The sequence below is a fragment of the Cupressus sempervirens genome, chromosome 4 (genome assembly GCF_028749045.1).
Source record: "Cupressus sempervirens isolate cs-2001-9-10 chromosome 4, ASM2874904v1, whole genome shotgun sequence".
Classification (NCBI taxonomy): Eukaryota; Viridiplantae; Streptophyta; class Pinopsida; order Cupressales; family Cupressaceae; genus Cupressus; species Cupressus sempervirens.
Window position 1 is genome coordinate 513731966 of NC_143121.1, and position 20787 is coordinate 513752752.

General features: G+C 34.5%; 1 protein-coding gene across 2 annotated transcripts in view; it reads right to left on the reverse strand.

Moving 5' to 3' along the window:
- LOC149562188 (protein STRUBBELIG-RECEPTOR FAMILY 8-like) overlaps positions 1 to 19203 on the reverse strand; it is a 61056-nt gene extending 41853 nt beyond the window's left edge. The window contains exons 1-6 of one of the 2 annotated variants that reach the window (XM_089825731.1): positions 18339 to 19203; positions 17146 to 17278; positions 16907 to 16978; positions 16733 to 16798; positions 16557 to 16628; positions 16167 to 16238 (exon numbers count right to left, since the gene is read on the reverse strand). In XM_089825731.1, coding sequence (XP_089681857.1) covers positions 16167 to 16238; positions 16557 to 16628; positions 16733 to 16798; positions 16907 to 16978; positions 17146 to 17278; positions 18339 to 18438 — 515 coding nt within the window. In that variant the 5' untranslated portion in view covers positions 18439 to 19203. Of the gene's footprint in view, positions 1 to 16166; positions 16239 to 16556; positions 16629 to 16732; positions 16817 to 16906; positions 16979 to 17145; positions 17279 to 18338 lie in introns of both variants that reach the window. The other variant, XM_089825732.1, reaches the window with a different exon arrangement.
- Between the last annotated feature and the right edge of the window lie 1584 nt (positions 19204 to 20787).

A 20787-nucleotide genomic window follows, 5' to 3' on the forward strand; every position in this document is an offset into this window, starting at 1 on the left:
TATATCTAGCAACTGTAGCAAATGTTTCTTCATAATTGATGCCTTCTTTTTGTGAGAAACCTCGTGCTAAAAACCTGGCTTTGTATTTTTCAATGTTGCCATCAGATGCATGTTTAATTTTAAACAGCTATTTGGAAGAAACAACTGATTTGTTCTTAGGTCTTGGTACAACATCCCATACATCATTTTTTAATATAGAGTTATATACTTCAATCATTGCTTCTTTTCAAGACTGATGTGAAAGTGCTTCTTTACCACTAGAAGGTTTTGTTTTTATAAGTTCAGTTAACAATGCAACATAACATGATTGATTTCTTGTTCTTTTGCTCTCTCGCATTACTTCATTATGTTCAACATGATTTTCTTCTATCATTTTCCTAGCCCAGAGTGGCCTCTTTTTATTATTGATATTTTCAGAATCTTCATGATTAGACATAGTGGAAGAGGAAGGTTTAGAATCATTCTCCCTCTCAAATTTTGTTTGTTGATCTTCTTCAAGAATAGACTCAGTAATAGATTCATCACTGTTTCTAGAAATTTTAAAGGCAGAATCTTCTTCAAATTTCACATCTTTGCTAATCTCAATTGTTCTTTGACCTGGAATGAAGATCCTGTATCCTTTTGTTGTTTCACTATATTCAATAAATATTCCCTTCTTCCCAAAAGGTTATAGTTTTGTTCTTTTCTCTTTAAATATGTGAATATAAACTAGACATCCAAATATTCTTAGATGACCTAGGTCAGGTGTAATGTCTATGAATACCTCTTCTGGAGTGGCTAATACTGAGTGTGGACATTTGTTTTGGATGTAAACTATAGTGTTAGATGCTTCAGCCCAAAATGAATAATGAAGATTTTGATCGTGCATCATTGCTCTAGCGGATTCAACAATTGACCTATTTTTACGTTCAACAATTCCATTCTGTTGAGGATAATAAGGTACAAAAAACTTCCTCTTAATCCCAAGAGTAATGCAAAAATTCTTAAAAATGTCAAAAAATGTATTCACCTCCATTATCTAACCTTAGTGTTTTAATTTTTTGTCCTAATTGGTTTTCAACTAATGCTTTGAATTTAGATAAGACTTCAGCTGATTCTTTCTGTTTTAGAAAATAGATCCAAGTTCTTCTAGAGTAATCATCAATAAATATTATATAGAAGAAGCACCCCTTAAGTGAAGGCTTGTACATAGGGCCGCAAAGATCCGTGTGGATCAGCTGAAGGATGGATTTAGATTTGTGATCACTTTTAAGGAATGACTGCTTAGTATTTTTTCCTAAGGCACATCCTTTGCAAATACTTAAATAATCAGTTTTTGGACTAGGTAAACCTAGGTAATGCCCGATAGTGAAGATGACCTAGCCTCCTGTGTCAAATTTTAGTGGAGTTTGTAGTTTCATGATTCAGAGCTAGTTTTGTATTTTGACTATTACAAAGTTTATAAAGACTTTCATCTCTAAATCCAATAGAAATGGCTTTCTTAATATTAGAGTTCTTGGGCCAAGATAGAACTTTGTCCTCTTGAAAAGTGATTCTGAAACTTTGATCAGCAAAACCAAAAATAGAGACTAGGTTTCTTTTTATTCCCGGTACATATAAAACATTCTTGAGTTGTGTAATTCCTGAATTTAGTTGAATTGAACAAGAACCAATTCCTCTAATAGGATGAGTAGAGTTATCTCCAATGATGACTTCTTCTGAGATTTGTTCAGAAAAGGTTTCAAATTTGTCTTTAAAACCAGTGATGTGTCGAGATGCTCCACTATCAATGATCCAAGTATTGTTATTAGAGTTTAATTCACTTGAAAGGGCTAAGTAAAAGCATAGTTTTCTCTTTCTTCTCTCTTCACCCTCTTCTTTGATTTCTGCTAAGGCTGCTTGAATTCTCTTCTTTTCAGGACAGAATTTGTGGGGGTGATCAATTTTGTCACATTTAAAACCTCTAACTTTTGACCAATTACGTTGCTTGTAAGATTTGTTAGGCTTCTTGTTGTTGTATTTGAATTTTCTCTTCTTATTTGTTTTTACATGAAGTGCTTGAATTTCTCCCTCTTGATTTGTGCTTAGTCCTCTTGAAACTAATCTAGATTCTTCTTGAGTGCATTCATTTTTTAATATATCAAATTTTAGAAGTTCGGGTCAAGAGCTTAATCCTCGAATAAATGTTTCCCATGATAGTGGAAGACCTCTCAATGCTATCATGCTGAGTTCTTTGTCATCAACTCGATTGTCCATTGTTGCAAGTTGATCTTTTAGTTCAGAAATTCTTTAGAAGTATGAGGTGATAGATTTTCCATTTTTCATCTTTATATATAGTAGATCTTGTTTTGGAGTTAATACTCCACTAGCATTGTTAATTTCAAATGTATCTCAAATTGTGGAGAACATTTCAAATGCAGTCTTGTGAATAGATATGGATGGTAGGTTATGATCTTTTACAGAATCTATAATGATTTTCATGGCTTTGTTATTATGTCTTTTCCGTGTTACTTTCTTTGGCCCATTTTCAGGTATAGACATGTTTGATTCAATGAATTCTTCTAATTCTATTTCCCTTAATATTATCATTACTCTAATTTTCCATGAAGAGAAATTAGATGCACCCTTAAGCCTATCTTTTAGTCTCACATGATTCACCATTTTAATGATTAAAGTTTTAGCCCCTTTTTCTTCTAAAAATCTGAGATTTTAGATTTTATTTTTTTGTCTAATGGTTTTTCTTATCAGAATGGCACTGATACCATGTTAATTTTTATGGATCTCTGATAGATAAAACGATTACAATGAAATGGAACTCTTACTTGCACTATAGAAGAGCAGAGTATGTCTTCAAATAATGATGATCTCTTACTGATCTGGTTCAGTATCTCCCTTTTGTAATTCACTGAGAATATCAACTGTATGCTGAATGTGATCTGAATGCTGTATGCTACTGCAGGTTAGATTTAAGTAAGAAATACTGAAAATAATAGCAAGGTATTACTTGCAGATCGCTGGACCCTCTGATGCCGTGAATTGATTACATTCCTCAGCAATCTGCTCTCTTTAAATATGTAGACGGAGAGTCATGACCCCCGTAGAGTCATGCCTCTTCGGTGACATGACTAACTGTCCATTAGTCAAGAGAAACTAATTATAAGTAATGAGCCCTAACTGTCCATTAGTCAAGAGAAACTAATTATAAGTAATGAGCCCAATCTCAATACAAGTAATGAGCCCGATAACAATGCAAGTAATAAGCCTAATAACATATCATTAATGTGCCAGTACAAACAGCAATTGCCTTACTGGTTTGATATGTAGTTGATCATACTGCCGATAGGCAATGTGTTGGAAGCATATATTAATCCAAACACACACACACACACACACACACACACACATGTGTTTTAATAAGTAGCAATGACAGTTTGTCTAAAAACATAAACACTGATAAGTATATCAAGTAAGCATCATTTACTTCTACTGATGCTAAAACATTAACAATAAGGAATGGAAGGAAAAATGTTAGGGAGAGGTGGTAGACATGGGTTCCTTCGGATTTAAGTAGCTCACCCCAAGGGATTAAATCATCACACAATATTCCTCCGCTTGTGGGTCAAGGGATGAGTCGTCTTGGTCACGCATTGCATGCTCTTGGGCTCAATGGGGTTGCATAGTCTTCCTCTATAATTTGGGTTCCCTTAAATTAAGTAGCCCATCCCAAGGGATTGAATCATCATGGGATATTCCTCCAATTGTAGGCTAAGGGGCAAGTTGTCTCGGTTAGGTGTTGTGCACTCTTAAGCTTAATTGAGCTGAATAGAAACCAAACACCCTTTATGGATTTCCCCTTCAAACCCTAAATATGATTAATTATGGGAAATGGAACCATGGATGGTTATTGTACGATTTATCTAACAATAAGATGATTGTTGTTGTATGTGCTTATAATTATTGATTGGATCCCTAATAATCTTAAATAGAAATAATTAGTCTTATGAATTACATCTCAAATGTTGTCTAACATTATTCTCAATGCTAAACCAAAATTGACATTGGAGAGAAATTATTAAATTGTTGGCTATATCTTAATGAGCTATATTCCTCATTTAAAAGTGAACTTGTTATTTCAGGGCACGATCTACACTTATCCCAAGATAAGGACATTACAATTGATCTCAAAGCTTTGATCCTCTTAGCCTACAAGTCAAAGAGGATTACATCAAATGACAAGAACTACTGAAAAATAGTGTAGTGTTCAACTAAGCTACACAATGATATAGGTAGTGGCTAAAAGGACAATCAAGAGATAAAACCAAGGTCATAGATGTGTGTCATGCATCTAATCCTCTTCTTAATATATGGGAAGTTCACCCTTGCTTTATGAAAAAGAGATATGATTACACCATCAATATAACCAGAAAATTGACAAGAGGATAAGATACGAGGACACTTGTCTTAAAATCACGAACCTTGCACATTTGCTATCATTGGTTAAGATAACTCCCATTTGAATTCAAGCAAAAGATACATGCCTTGAATTAATATTAGATTTGTGCTATGAAAGCTAATTATATCCCATTGAGGATCCAAGAATGATGAATCTCCAACGGTTAGTTTTGGGCAGGCCGGGCTTTCATGCCCTACGTAAAGAGATCATAATATTCATAAATAACTGAAAATATAGACAATGCAATTTATGAAGAAGATTAGCAATTCAATGAGGGCTGACTAGATTAGAAGAAGTTAAAGTGTTAACAATTTACCTAAAGATGACTGGCTAAGAGAATATAATTATTAGCAATAACCAAATTAAAACTAGATTAATCTTGTTAAGGAAGTGCTTGAAGAGGTGGAACTCTTGCATGGGCAATGAGATTTATGAAGAGTCCAAATGAAAGATATAGAAGGAGAGACAATTCATTTGAGGAGGGTGAGACCATCAACAATAAAGTTTTCAGATCATAACAATTAAGAGTTGCATTCTGAAAAGGAAATCATACCGAAATGAAGAATCAATTCAAGCAGTCAAGCCCTTCAATTCAGATTTCAGCAGCAATCATCAACTATTAGAACTCCCAACATTTCCAATACAACCAGTAAGATATCAATGACAGAGAAAAGTATCTTAGTTATAAGACTCTACGATTTTCTAGGAAGTAATATGTTAAGCCAACGGATAAGGAAACGATTGGCATTCATATATACAGCAGAGATTGAAGTAAAAAGGGGGTGATCATGTTAATAGCCAGTATAAAGGATTAGCATATAACTGCAGGAGTAAAAAGAAATTTACTAATGTTATTAATTAATACCTAGGTAAATATTGAAGGGAAACGTCTGATGAGAAAGGTTCTATGCATCTCATATGAAAAAAAACTTCCAAGAGTTGTCTCTTCAAGCGATATCAAGATAAAAGGTAAAAGGCCAGTATGGAGGGAAGCCATGATGACAATCAATCCAATTAGCAATGGTGATCTTAAGAGCAGATCAGTCCATTTGATATCAAGGCACAGAGATGAATCAAATCAGAGATTACTAGGTAATGCAGGCAATAGCATTCTTGTTAAACAGTAGTATGCACGAGTGTATGCTTAGTGTATGCATGATGAAGATATTCTAACATATAATTTCTTATATAAAATGCTAATTATTCATTTGTCTTAATTTATTTATTATCCCAAGGAAACAATCATGTATTGGCAAGGAAGGAGATGCATTTGGGAGGAATGATATAGGGTCCCTATTAGTGTAGGTATTTATTTTCCTTATGTTAGTAGGGAATTTTTTTTTTCTGCACATATTATTGAGCTTGCTTAGGTATTAGAATGGTTAGGAGGGCACATGGCATAATCCTACAATTACACGTGTCATTCACAACCACCTTTGGGTAGTTGAATGTCTCACCATCCCATAACCATTTCTTTCTTTGTCTTTGCCTAAGTTGGCATAACCATGTATTTAGCATTTATCAAGTAGGTAAAACTCCCCCCTATTTTGGGTTGTTGGGAGTTATTATTCCTCTTGGATTTATTTGCCCATGTTTTGCTATATAAACAACCCTCACCTCTCCCTGTCTTTAGTTCACTAACTCATCTATTCATGAGTGCTAGTTCAGTGCTAGAGGAGTGCTGAGTATTGTTCATATCTGGATTATTGTCTTGCTTTCTTTCAGTCATTTTGATCTTGGGAGGCTTCACAACTAAATCTAACATGGTACCAGGAATAAGTCTGCAATAGTTAGGTATTAGAATGGTTAGGAGGGCACATGACATAATCCTACAGTTACATGTGTGATTCACAACCACCTTTGGGTAGTTAAATGTCTCACACTCTTTTGAAAATATTTGCCACCTCCCATTACCATTTCTTTCTCTGTCTTTACCTGAGTTGGCATAACCATGTATTCGGCATTTACCAAGTAGGTAAAACTCTCTCCAATTTTGGGAGGTTGGGAGTTATTACTCCTCTTGGATTTATTTGCCCGTGTTTTGCTATATAAACAACCCTCACCTCTCCCTTTCTATAGTTCACTAACTCATCTATTCATGAGTGCTAGTTAAGTACTAGGGAAGTGCCGAGTATTGTTCATATCTGGATTCTTGTCTTGCTTTCATTCAGTCATTTTGATCTTGGGAGGCATTACAACTAAATCTAGCATGGTACCAGAGGAAGTTGTGAGTTGTGGGTTACCATATTGTTGGAAATATAGAGTGTTTTCATTCTCAAAAGCAAGTATTATTTTCTCTTGCATCCAATGATTGCATTAAGAATCACTTGAAGGAACTACAGTTTCTGGGGGTTTATTGTCTCTTGCTTTACAGTTCAAGTACCTTGGGAGCTTTCCCAAAGGAAATCTCAGCTCACCATTGAGTTTAGAGCAGCTGAGAAAATCAAAATAGCCTTATGTTTTGTCTAGACTGGACACCAGATGTGAATTTAGTGCAGGTTCAATAACAATCACCAAATCCGAAGGTTAGCTGACTTTTCAAGGCATTTTGAGGCCAAACGAACTGCACCAATGTGTCTTGAAGGACCAAAAACTTAAGGATCATCTATCAATTTGTCAATTTTGAGAAAGTCAAATTTGGATACCTTTGAGTAGCATGTGGCATAGCCCCCACCATGAATTAGATATCTTTTATTGTTTAAAAATTTCAAAATGATAAACCTCGTGCCTATTGCACTGAAACCTACACATAAAACTAAAGACTTGCACCTTGTGTTGTGTATGTTTGCATTTGTGGGCTCTCTTGTACACTGTGTGCGCCTAAGTGTGTGTTGTGGGCCCCAACTTTTCTGAAACAATTTGATCCTTTAATTAAACAAAATTCAAAACCTATCAAAATTTTCTCGGATTGTTGTGCCCTTGTGTTTTGTACCACCAATCTAGTGCTTGACCTTTGTACTAGATTTGGCATCAAGTTTGGAGGTTTTCCAACTTTTGTGGAGATTTCATATTTGATCATATGCTACATTAAGTTGACAATCAAACCAAATGTGGCAACTCTTTGAACCAGTTGATGGACTTGTATTTTGGCAAATCTCTTAAATTCAACAACAGTTCCAGCTAAATTTGACAAAGGCTGATTTTTCAAATTTTGGACCCCTCACCAACATTAAATTTTTTAATTTTACACCCACTCTTCTAAGTACAATATCCTAGGCATACAGAGGTATAATTAGTTTTTTTTTTTTTTTTTAATTGGGACAGAATTCCACACTCTTCATAATAGAGTGGTCAGTTTTTGCTCTAGCGATCCCATTTTTCCAAGAATTTGGTTTTCTAATAAGATATATAGGACAATTCCCATTTTTGCAACTTCAAATGGACGTCACTTTCATATACAACCTCAGATTGAGATGTTTCTTTTTTTTAAAGTTCATATTTTTCCGAGCATTGCACACTGGTGCCATTTTGAGGATGTAATCCAGAGATTTTATTGTACTTACAATATTTGAGCCCATATTGGGACATTGTAAAACAAACAACTTCAACATTGTAAACATGCTGATTTACAAAGTGCCATGATCATTTTTTGTTGGTGGAAGATCCTTGATTGAGTGAGAAAGGTGGGTGTCTCTTGTGGTGTGTGTGTTTCTGATCCACTTTCTTACACTCTTTCATTTCAATTACAGATTCTCCTAAATTTCTACTCTTTAACTCCACATAATTATGCAACTTGGAAAGTAAGTACATGGAGTAAACTAATGGAAAAAATTTTAAATCATTATGTCGATGGCACCATTTCAAAACAATTAATAATCCTAATCTGAAAATAGAATGGCTAATCAAAGGTTCTATGGCTCTTGGAACGATAGGAAAATAATAAAATATATATCTCCTGATCTTATCTTTCACATTGATAAGTTTAAGACAATCAAGAAAGCTTTGGATAAACTTAGCAAATTGTATAGTCAAGTTGATGGCATTCGAGGTTACACACTTATAAGTGATCTTCTAAATTTGGACCGTAAAAAATTTGATACAATCCAAGACTTTGTCGCTAGAGCAAATGAGCTAAGAACACAAATGTAAAGAATGTGAAATTGAGAAGGAGGATACATAGTTGGTTTACAACTTGTTAAGAGAGCTTCCTTCTTGAGTCATCTAGATTCTCAGCCACATGCTTTGATGGCTAAACAAGGAATCTAGAAAAGGGCTCTAGAAAGAAGCAAAAGCAATTGAAGATAAAGCCACATAAGTATCGCGCACATGAGAAATCATTATTGAAAGATGATTCATTCAAAAAGGAGAAGCCTACTTGTGCAAACTGCAAGAGGATTGGACATGATGAATATTCTTGTTAGAAGAAGGATATTGATGAACTGAAACATCTTATTAAGAACATTATTGATCTTCCTTCTACAATTTCTGGGTCAACTTCTTCCAATTCAATACAATGAAGATTTAATAAGGTAAAAGGTCATGCACGGCTTGCTTCTGAAGCAAGTAAAGGTAAAGGTAACGCTCTTTGTGCTTCTACAAGTTCTGAATTTGGGAAATGGCTCCTAGATTCTAGCACTTATCATATGGCTTTTACACACTCTATGTTCTCTTCTTTTGAGCCTTGTTGTTATGTAACCTATTCTAATGGGCACCAACACTTAGATGAGTGTAACTGGAAAGGGTTCTATTGATATTGGGGAAGGCACCTTCAATGATGCTTTCTGTGTACCTCATTTGTCAAACAAACTTCTTTCCACCTATCAAATCACTTGCATTGGAACAGGGAAGACTATGGAATTCACACGTAATTCGATTATCATTCAAGACTTGAAAATCAAAGAGATAATTGCTACTAGGGTGGTTGATCATTCATCTCAATTATATATATTTTTAGAGTTTGCACCTAGTAATCCTTTGATTGTTGATCATACTCCATACTCCCAATGTGAACTTTGATTTTGAGAACTATGAAAACTTGAACTTGGGTATTCTCACATCAAATCCAATTCTTGAACCATTTTTTAAGGATACTTGTGTTGCTACATTCATGGCTACTTGTGACTCAATGTAGCACGAAACACTTCATCTTCCAACTCCAGGGGTTGACTACTTGACAAACATTGCAGGTTTGTTTATGGAGTCTCATATTTCAGAATTGGAAGAAACTATTCATAACATGCATCTTGTCTGTGATGGAGTTTATTTTTCTTTATTGTTGTGAAGGAAGCTTTGGGGCCTCTTATTCATTCTCCACATGATCAGTCATCATAGTTTGACATGAGTGTTGATACTTTTGACCAACATTTACGGGAAATATCTTTATCTTCAGACAAGATACCTAAATCTTTGAAGCGCATTCTACATACATCTCTAATAGGTTCAATATCGGCATTTTCATTAGTGTGGTCAAGAACACCTGATTTGCAGCATTAACATGGAGATATGTGAGCGACATTTAAAGGCTTCATACATTTTGCATTTTCTTCCTTTATATTCCTTTCAAGATTGGGGAGATAGTTTGCGTGCACCTTTGGTTTCGTTTCTTCCTAAGGGGAGGAATGTTGTTCGACAATCATTATCCACCTTTTATACCCAGTTTCACCAACCATTGGCACAATTGATTACTTGTGGGAAGGCTACATAGTCCTTATCCTTTCTATTTCCAAGGGAATAACTTCCCTACATGGGATTCTTTTTTCTATTGGGAAACTTGTTTTCTTCTCTCTTTTGGGAAGGAGTTTTGTCCCACTGGCTTTTGTCCTTTCCTTTGTTTGTGAAAGTTTGTTTTGTACAAGAGTACCTAACATGGCTTTGTAGCCAAAACACATCTTTGTGGCTTCCCACCCACCTAAAATAAACTTGCAAGAAGGATGGAGGGTGGGGAGGGGGGTGGGATTAATGTAGGTATTTATTTTCCTTATGTTAATAGCGGATTATTTATTTTTCCTGCACGTGTTAGAAAGGTTACCAAGAGGACACGTGGCACAATCCTATAATTACATGTCTCACACCCACCTTTGGGTAGTTCAATGTCTCACTCTCTACCAAAAATTTTTGCCACCTCACATAACCATTTCTTTGTTTTTACTTGAGCTGGCATAGCCATGTATTTGGCATTTACCAAGTAAGCAAAACTCTGTCCTATTTTGGGTTGTTGGACGTTATTATTTCCTCTTGGATTTGTTTGCCCATATTTTGCTATATAAACAACACTCACCTCTCCTTGTGCTAAATTCACTAGCTCATCTATTCATGAGTACTAGTTCAATGCTAGGGGAGTGTTGAGTTTTGTTCGTATCTGAATTCTTGTCTTGTTTTCTTCAGTTATTTTGACCTTAGTGGCTTCACAACTAAATCTAGCAATCCCCTCTAAATAGCCCACTCCAAGTTGGAAAGAATTGTCTTGGTTGGATGTTCTTGCCACTTGTGGGCCAAAGGGTCGATTTCTATTGATTGGATGCTTTGCACCCTTAGGCTTGGTTATGGATCGCCTCAAGCACCCCTTTGTGTTATCCTCTCCAATCCCTGTGATGGTTGGTTGTGAGAAGTGAAATAAATAATCATACAAGGAATGGAACCAAATATGTTAGGGGAAGATAGTAGACATAGGTGCCCCTAAGTTAAGTAGCACATCCCAAGAGATTGAATCATCATAGGATGTCCCTCCTCTTGTGGCCATTGGGTGAACTCTCTTGGTTGAGCGTTGTGCACTCTTGGGCTTGAACAATCTACCTCTATAATTCTGGTTCCTTCAAATTAAGTACCCTGTCCCAAGGGATTGAGTCATCATGGAATGTTCCTCCAATTGTGGGTTAAGGGGCAAGTTGTCTTGGTCAAGCGTTGCACGCTCTTGGGAATAATTGAGCTAAACAATAACCGAGCACCCTTTGTGGATTCTCTCCAAACCCCAAATATGATTATGGGCAATGGAACCATGGATGGTTATTCCATTATATATAAATATATATATATGACTAAGACAAGATGATTATTGTTGTATGTGCTTATAATGGGTGATTGGAAACTTAACCCTAAATATAAATTATTGATTTATGAATTATATTTCAAATGTTGTCTACCATCATTGTACTTGTTGAGCCAAAATTGATATTGGAAAGGAAATTGTTAAATGGTAAATTGTATCTCATTGAGTTACATCTCTTATTTTAAATGAATAAGTGATTTTAGGGCAAGTTCTAGGATCATCCCAAAATAGGGACATTACAAACTATCATATGTTACAAGCCATCTTTAGGACCTTCTCCAACTTCAAGTTGTTTAAATTAATATTATTTTTTAGTAAATCTCTAATTCTTTTAAAAATCAATATGGCATATACTTCTTTATCTTTTAATTCCATTTTATTTTTACACCACGGTTGGTTGTCAAGACTCAATTCATCTCACACGCAATAGTCTTGAGAAGGTGCAAGAGGTATTTAGCACCACAAGTTATATGTTACAAGCCTCCAATTTCGAGTTATTCAAGCTAACATTATTTTTTGGTAAATGTTTAGTTCTTTTAAGATTTGATATGGCATGTGCTCTTTTGTCTTTTAATTCCATTTTTACTTTTTACACTGCAGGTAGGTTATCAAGACTCGATTCATATCACATATGATAGTCTTGTGATTGTGAAGGTGCAAGAGGCATTTAGCACCAGAATCATCAACACTCTTTAGTGAATACAAAGAAGGCAATAACATACAAAGAGAGCTCAAAGCATTGATTCTAGATGACTAGTAGTGGGGAGAGAGCTTAAAGCGTTGATTCTCAATGATTAGCAGTGGGTTTGTGTAGGATATATTATGAGTTGAGTATGATTAGTTGTGCTCGTGCAAGCCAACCATGAGTATGATTAGTTGTGCTCATGCAAGTCAACTATGTTTAAATGAAAATTATGATGGCATGGACTTCATAGTTGAAAAATTAGGAAACATAATCAAAGCCTCTCAATGATCCAAAATGGGCTCATGTGGAACATATTTTGGGTTTCAATAAGCCTCTCATGCGTATAATTAGTTGTGGTCATACAAATCAACCATATTATGATGGCATGGACTCCGTGGTTGAAAAATTAAGGACCATGATAAAAGCCTCTCAATGATCCGAAATGGGCTCGTGTGGAATATAGTTTGAGTTTTGCCAAGTCATATAAGTTGACCATATTATGATGGCATGGACTCCATGGTTGTATAAATAAGGATTATAATATAAGTCAAAAAGAATGACTATGTCCTATCCCTGCCATAGAAAATAAACTAAATATCAGAAAATTGTCTTATAAAATAAGAATTCACATTTTTCTGAAAACGCCTACATATCAGAAAATTGTATCATAAAATAAGACTTTTCATTTTTCTGAAAACACGTTAATCCTAAGGAAGTAAACAATGCCCAGAGATAAGAGAGGTCAGTATAGTAAAAAATGATACCTAAGTAAGAAACAGCGATCTATATAATAGAGCAGCTATGCTTGGAGACTAGTAGCAATACCAATGATCCTATTAATAAAAGTCTCATGAAATAATCATTTGTCAAGGGGTGGTTTATATTAAATAAACAATAGTTACAAAAGGTAAAGATACAATGAAAGGGTACCACTCGCACAAAAGGACACAACCAAAGAAAGGGACGTGTCCTTCCCATGTCACAAAGGACAATATAAGGACAATATGCTCAAAAATTGGCTCGAGGAAGGCATTAGAGATAAGCAAGAAGAAAATCGATCAAGAGAAGAAAACCATAGATTCAACATTACTAATCAATAATGCACGGTACATTCAAACATATAATGTGGTCTTTGGTATAAGTTTCTAATACATGGCATGATAAATGCCATTTATATTTGCACAAGACTGACTAATGATGGATTGTTGTTATGACTACTTAGCATAGCACAATAAATATTATCTATATCTACTCATTACCAATTTGTATATATTCTTGATAAATATTTATTACATATTCAGAATACAAGAACAATATTAAATTTTTTATATGTACTTATTGATTTTCAAGGTCAGCCATTCTGAAGAAACTAGGACATTACAAGTAGGGGAACAATGATGGGGTCATCTTTTAAGTATGTCACCCATGGTATAAGATTGGGAGTCCCATGGGGCCAAAAAAGTACAAAGGGTAGTCTTTGGGTAGAATTTATGGACTTCCAAAGGACCCTACTATGAATGCTCCTCGTGCTCTCTATCATGGTAAACTAATGAATTAAGTATGTTCAATCATGGGAAGTATGATTGAAGTAGCAAGATCGAGGAGAACAGTTATAGCACACCTCAATAGGTACTCCACCTCATATGGATGGCACAGGCCACATGAGGCCAAGAAGGATGGTATGTCCACTCTTGGGCCTAGGATAGAGGATTTGTAGGGCGCCCTACCAAGTCACCCTACCTTAGCTCTTTTGTGGTTGAGCCTTCTAAAACTAATTTAAACAATCTTGCGATTCGATATATACTTCTAATATATGCTTATTTCTAATCATAAAAAATTATTTTATGAGTTAAGGTTGTAAATGATTCCTAACTTGTTTGTACTGTGACTTGTTTGTACGGTCTCAATCCAATTGAAAATTATCTTCAACCCTACCTTGTTTCAATTTAAAATTGTGATCTAGGGCCAAGATTTTGGTATTTATAACTTGGGAAAATTATAGACTACAAAAAAAAACATTTTCAAAAAATTGTAAGAGATTGTTATTAATTGTTAAAACAAAAATGACCAAACATGCACTCCTAACATTTTCTTCAACCCCATAGTTCTATAGCAAAGAGATTCATTTTGTCAAGGATGTTAGCAAAATATAGAGATGAAAAGGTTGCTACCGAGTACAAGACTGCATTCCAAAGATTATTCATAAATGTTGATTAACACAATGTTGTCTTTATTAACTTCCTGCACTTCATATCTTCAAATAATCATAACATGTGTAGTCTTTCAAATGAATAAAAGAAAGATAAAAATGAATAGTCATACCTGCATGTCCAAGGCTCTATTAGCTATAAACTCTTGCTATAAAAGTTCTATCTCAAGTATTCAAGTTTTTATTTTTTAGCATCCTTATTTAATAATTTTTGTTTTATGAATATAAATGGTACATGCAAATTCAGTAGGCTGGGAGTCCTTCAACTGAAAAGAATTGGAGTATTTACGTCTTTATCCACTTAGTTAAGCACAACTTTTGATTGCAAATAAGACTAAGGATTTGGTTTTTCTGCAGTCCACTTTGTGTCTCTTGTCACATAAGAATCCTTGTTATAGTTAGGAGGCGACAAGAAATTGTGGTCTAACTCTTTAGTGCACCTATTGCATAGCTTGTCAATCTCTATGAGTGAAGCAGCTTCTGCAAATGACATGGCTACTATGAGTGGCATTATAGATTATTGTGGTTAAAAGGAAACCAAATGTTGACTCTAATGCTCCCGTAAAGAGCACTATGAAGAGTATTGATTCATTGAATATTAATTGTAATTTACATTTTTTATTGACATTTGGCAAATCGCTGAATTACGCATTTATGAGTATTTTTTATTGCAAGTATAAGTATTTTCTTTATTGCAAATTATGATGTATTCAAATATTCTATTTGTTAGCAATTACAAGTATGAATATTTTTATTACATCAGAATATAGTATAATATTTCTGTAACAAACATATACGATACCTAGAGGGTAAAAATATCAACTACCATACCCAAGCTTGTACCCATCATCGTGCAAATTTCAATACCTTAGAGAAAAATCACACATGAACCTATATTGTACCTAGGGTAAAAAAATGTTATAATAGCATATCCATCCTTGTATAAATCCCAAGGGCCAAAAGCTTAGGAAAAATCATAATATAATTGGTCTATTTCAAATTTCTTGCAATAATTTCCATTTGGTTGCAGGCATAGGAATTGAGAATAGGAATGCACATTGGGAATAGGAATGGCTATTCCAATAACAGATATTTTTTGGAATGGACATAAGCTCATTTTAGAGGGAAAATGGGAATATGTATTCCTATTCCCTATCCCAATAGACACACCAAATGGAAAATAGAAATACGTATTCCTAATTTCCTATTCCTATTCCAGCAACCAAACGGGCCCTTTTTAGTTTTCCTGTCTTATATTCTTCATTTTCCAACAATCATTGTATCCAGCCATTTATGCCAAGAAGAAAATTCTTAGTGGGGATTTGATTTTGACTATAGTTTCAATAGAAGAGTTTCAAAAAAATTGGAGCTTCAGCATCTTCTATTATTAGATAAATCAGATCTCATTTTGCTGTTTCCCAATCTAGGAAGTCTGCCTAAATTTCATACTGGTTGCAAACAGCTACAAATGGGTTTATCACGTAGCATAAATCAACCTCTCAGTTACAATCTAATTAAACAAAACAAGGATGTGCTTTGACATTGGCAAAAAAGAGGCAACCAAACCATCTTTATTCTTTAAGGAAAGATAACAATCATTGTGCGCAAATGACTTGTGTAGTAGTATTCTAGGATTCAATTCTTCACTATATTGAATATATATAAGCTATACTCTCCAAGGCCATCATCCAAAGTTGCAATCAAATCCTTTACTGTATAGAAGACCATAAAAATGCCTATTTGCATACTAATCCTAATTTGAATTGATAGCCTGTAGCCTTGATTGGGAACACGTTATGCGATTAAAAAATTAAATGCAAAATCAGAAGTTATCGTTAAGAGTATAATATCTTACAAGGTATAAAGGTTCAAAAGCTTGCGAAAGATGTCTGAGAGCTGACCTGAGAGGGAATTGTGACTCACATTCCTGCAGACAATGCAATCCATCTCAAAAAAATGTCTTCATATATGCACCGAATAAGTTGATAAAAGTTATATGTAAATGCTTTTAGTGATGCTGTGCATGATCATATTGCTAATGTATATGCCGATATAGCTGACAGACTTATTAATACCGACCCTGATAACAGAAGAATAAAAGTTTACTAAAGAACTTACAAATATTGTACTGGTATGTTTCTGGATTCGATTGTGTTAAGATCTTAACACAATCTTAACACAATCGAATCCAGAAACATACCAGTACAATATAATGGATTGTGGAAATTTGTTCTCTTTAACTTACAAATAGTTGAGTGAAGTCAACTCCGAAATTGAATAAGGAAGCACATCGGTAAAGCTATTGCCAGCAAGATTGCTACATACAGCAAACAGCAGAAAAGCATAATGTATCAGTATCGTTCTGAGGTGAATTAAGAACTTTAGATGAAGATATAAAATCTACTCAGTCTTCTAACTCACAGATATGTAACATTGGAAGGAAGCTGGTATGGGATGGTACTTTGGATGTTGTTGTTGCTCATATCTCTGTGTCACAAAACAAAACTCAAGCAACGTAATCATATAAATGTCATTAGTCACAAACATCTCCAACTTAATTGTTGAAAAAAAATGTCATCAAAATAGATTTCTTACAAATGTGTCACGGAGGAAAGACTTGAAAGCTCGTAACCCAATGATCCCGTCAGCCCTAGACCAGATAATTTTCTGTTCAAATTCAATCACCACACTTATATCTTCTTATTTTATTCGGGTATAAATCTTTTAAGATATATTAAGAAAAATAGACAGTACGTATCATCTTTTCTAAGCTAATCAAGTAAACACAATTTTATTAAAACGTGCTGGGTTTCTCAAGAAGCGCAGTTAACTACATTGTCGTGACAGCGGATCCAGAACAAGATACTCCTTTCCATGACTGGCCACATGGATCTCCTCCAGTTGCATTCCACCCAGTAAGTTGAGACGGAGAATTTAGGCTGGTGTAGAGGTTTGTCAAAGCGGAAACTGAAAATCCATCCAAAGCATAGTGTAAATCAGAATACTACAAATCTGACATATTGGATAAACAAAACCATCACTGACGTTATCTTTTATGTACAACATTGTTTCTATCTATTGCCAATGCAATGACAAAACATTTTTATATAAAAGGAAGCATTTACGAACAACTCCCAATATATCTGTTTCAGATAGTCCCTGTCATTCATAACTTTCTAGTTACAATGCAATAAAGTGATCTAAAAAAAATACATGGAAGTGAAACAAGCAACATACTCGAAATATGTCATTATCACGTAATCACCACAGAGAGTAATACTATACATTGAATTGAAAATCAAATGTACATGAATTTCGCCAGAAGCTCTTCACTGTTGATTAATCATAAACTACTTATTGATCTGGGTTAATCTGCACTTTAAAGAGTTTAAAATCATAATCATGCACCAGACAATTTGTCGAGATTAACTTGTTTTTAGCAACAAATAAGCAATCCTTCATTATGTGCACGAGATGAAGACAATGCTAAACACGGGCAGCCCAAACCAGTGTCGCTAAAATGTCCACACCTTATCTCCAATCCAAGTTCTTCATTCTCCTCAAACTATACTCGGCAAAACACACAGTTGTGGAATGTTCAGATTCAAAAGCTCTAAAAAGAAATTTCAGACTAAAAACCCACCTACCATATTAATCCACGAGCTCTCCAACAGAAATTGCTGAGATATTAAACTCGTAATATTATCACAGTCAAAATTTTAAGAGCATTTGCCAAATATTATCGCAAGCCAGGAAAAAAAAGGTAGTATATTCATCAGGTTTAAGGAAACCGAAATCGTTGCATTTGGCAAAGAGATTGAAGAGCTTCTATGCTTGTAGAGCTTGTATGCTCTTTTCAGCGAATTTAGACCATATTACCCTGTGCTTCAGTGGGGCGAGTATTAAATAGTATAAAAATTGGAATCTCAAAGTAATTTTGGTATCACCCAGCAAAACTAGTGGCCTAACATGACAAGTAATTCGATTTTTCTAGTTTAATTAGTGGTAAGAGTTGAATGCATCCTACCGTCTGGTGCATTGGTGAGTCCAGCAACTGGCAAAGGTGCCACAATGACCGCTAAAATGGAGGTGATGAAGAGCCAAATCGTCGACTTCCGCCTCTCCATCTTCTTCGAACTTCAACCCCCTTGCCTCTAGCTCAAGGCTTTAAAAAGAACCGTGCATTTTGGTTTTGTCTAGGGAGCTAAACCCATCTACCAAGATGCCCATGAAATCTACCCAAACAGAGTAGAATACCCCTTTTAAACTTATGGGCATTCTTCCTGGTTCACTTCCGTTAGAAATCTGGCAGCTCAAGCGAAGTAACAAAGACTATATCACCAAATCGACCAACTCCATGTTATTCGTGCAACAGAACTGAGCCGGCAATGCAATTTTTACATGGAGTGGCATTTGCAAAAGATTGACCAAAAAGATCGCGGATGCAATGATAGTGATAATGTGTGAGTGGGACCTCTTTGCGCCTACAAATCCTGCTTGAAAGCACTGTACCGGAAACGTCAAACAGTTAAGGCCCAAACCGTAACAGGCCCACCAAACCAGTGTATAAAGACTACATTTATTCTAACAGATCAGTCTTTATAAAATATTGGGCATTCACTTTTCCTTCCTATAAACCCTAAACGACTCTCCTCTGTTTCGTGGAGGCCGCGTTGGTGCTTAATTTAACCCAGTGGCCGGTGAAACACGCAGAGAAGTGTGAATTGTTTATTGTTTTCAATGTTATAAACGTTGGAGCAGGGTAACAGCACAGAGAGAATCGAGGGGAAAAGTAGGACACATGGCACATAGCTGCCCCACATCGCTGCAAGTGTTGTACTTGAGAATCTCCACCGTCGATTCAGTGCATTGTTGCATTCCCTTTTAAGAATTTTTGGGGGCAGGTGGGGATTTGGGTTTTTACAGAGGGAATTCTTGAATTATGGTGAACGTTTTATTGTTTTATTAGGGCAGGTGAAAAAGGGAATAAAAAGTGGCGTGTGTATGTGATAGGCGTGTAAAGGGAGTGTCGGTGGCAGCCAGGCCGAGACATTGACATGGACACTGACAAGTGACCGTGACTGTGACTCTGAAGATGGGCATGTCCAGGACTTCGCTCTCTTGTCTCTTCTTTCATCGATGAACAGAAGATCCATAAATGAATGGATGAATCAATAATTTCTATCGTTCAGGAGGTAAAAACTCTCCGTGGACCAGTCAATCTGTCAATTTGGTATTCTGCATCCACCTTACAACATCTGCAAATCTTTTTTTTTGAAAACTTATTTTCTTTAAAGTGAACGAATCAAGGTATATTCTGAAGTGTTGTTTTTAATTCATCAGGAAGATATTTATTATTATTAATATATATTTAATAGAGTCAACAGCTTAACAGAATGGGACCATCAAACAAATAGTGTGGATTTATTCTAAAAGTTTGGTAGGAGATTTTAATATTTTGCGCATAAGATTTTAGCATTAGATCTTTCATTTTATGTTTGATTTGTATTTTATAAATTTGATTTAGTTAATTTTGTATTTGGAGAAAAGATTTTGAATGGAAAAAATAAAATTATACAATATTCTCTAAGAAAATATTGTGATCTTAAGCATTAAGCATTGATGGAGCATCTTATGGAATGAAGAAAACTTCTTCTTCTTAGATCTTGAAGGATTTGGAAATACAAAGGAATAAAAAGTAAATAGTGTCACATAATGAGAATTTGTTTTGTTTTGTAATTTTGTTCTTTTGAAAAAAAATTGTAATATGGAAAACAAGTGCCACATAGTGGCTAAGTACTTGACGTAATAATTATGTAATTTTGTAGTGCAAATATAATATTGTAATATTATAAAATTATGAAAATATGTTATTACAATCATGTTTTGCAAGATATTAGAAATAGCCTCAATGCTGCAAAACAAAATATTACAAAATATGAACAAAGTATAAAAATTTATACTCAAAGACAAAATATGAACAAAATATAACAATTTATACCCAATATTTCACGCCAATTACAAGAAATACAAAGAAATATTCACAAAAATTAAAGTTAAAATGTGAGATCAACCAACACAATGTCCTATAATAGAGCTCACATTTAGAGAAGACTCGTGGACTTTCTTTAAATTAGTTGCAAATTCATAAATATCTTAATATCAATTCAAAGCCATCTTCGCTGAGAAAAAGAAAGGACTTGCCTATTAGCATTACAGTAAAATAATAAATATAAAATGTAAAATAAAGTTTCAATTATTTTAAAGCTTGTAATTTATTTTTATATTTAAAAATATTCTTAAAATTAAAAATATTTTTATATTAAAAATAAAAAGATATATTGTAATATTATTCAATTGCATTTCAATTATCTTTAATATCATTTTCTAAAATATTTTATTTTTTCAATTTCATTATTTTATTATTAAAATTATATAGAATGATTATAGCCATAAACTAATTAAAATAATATTTA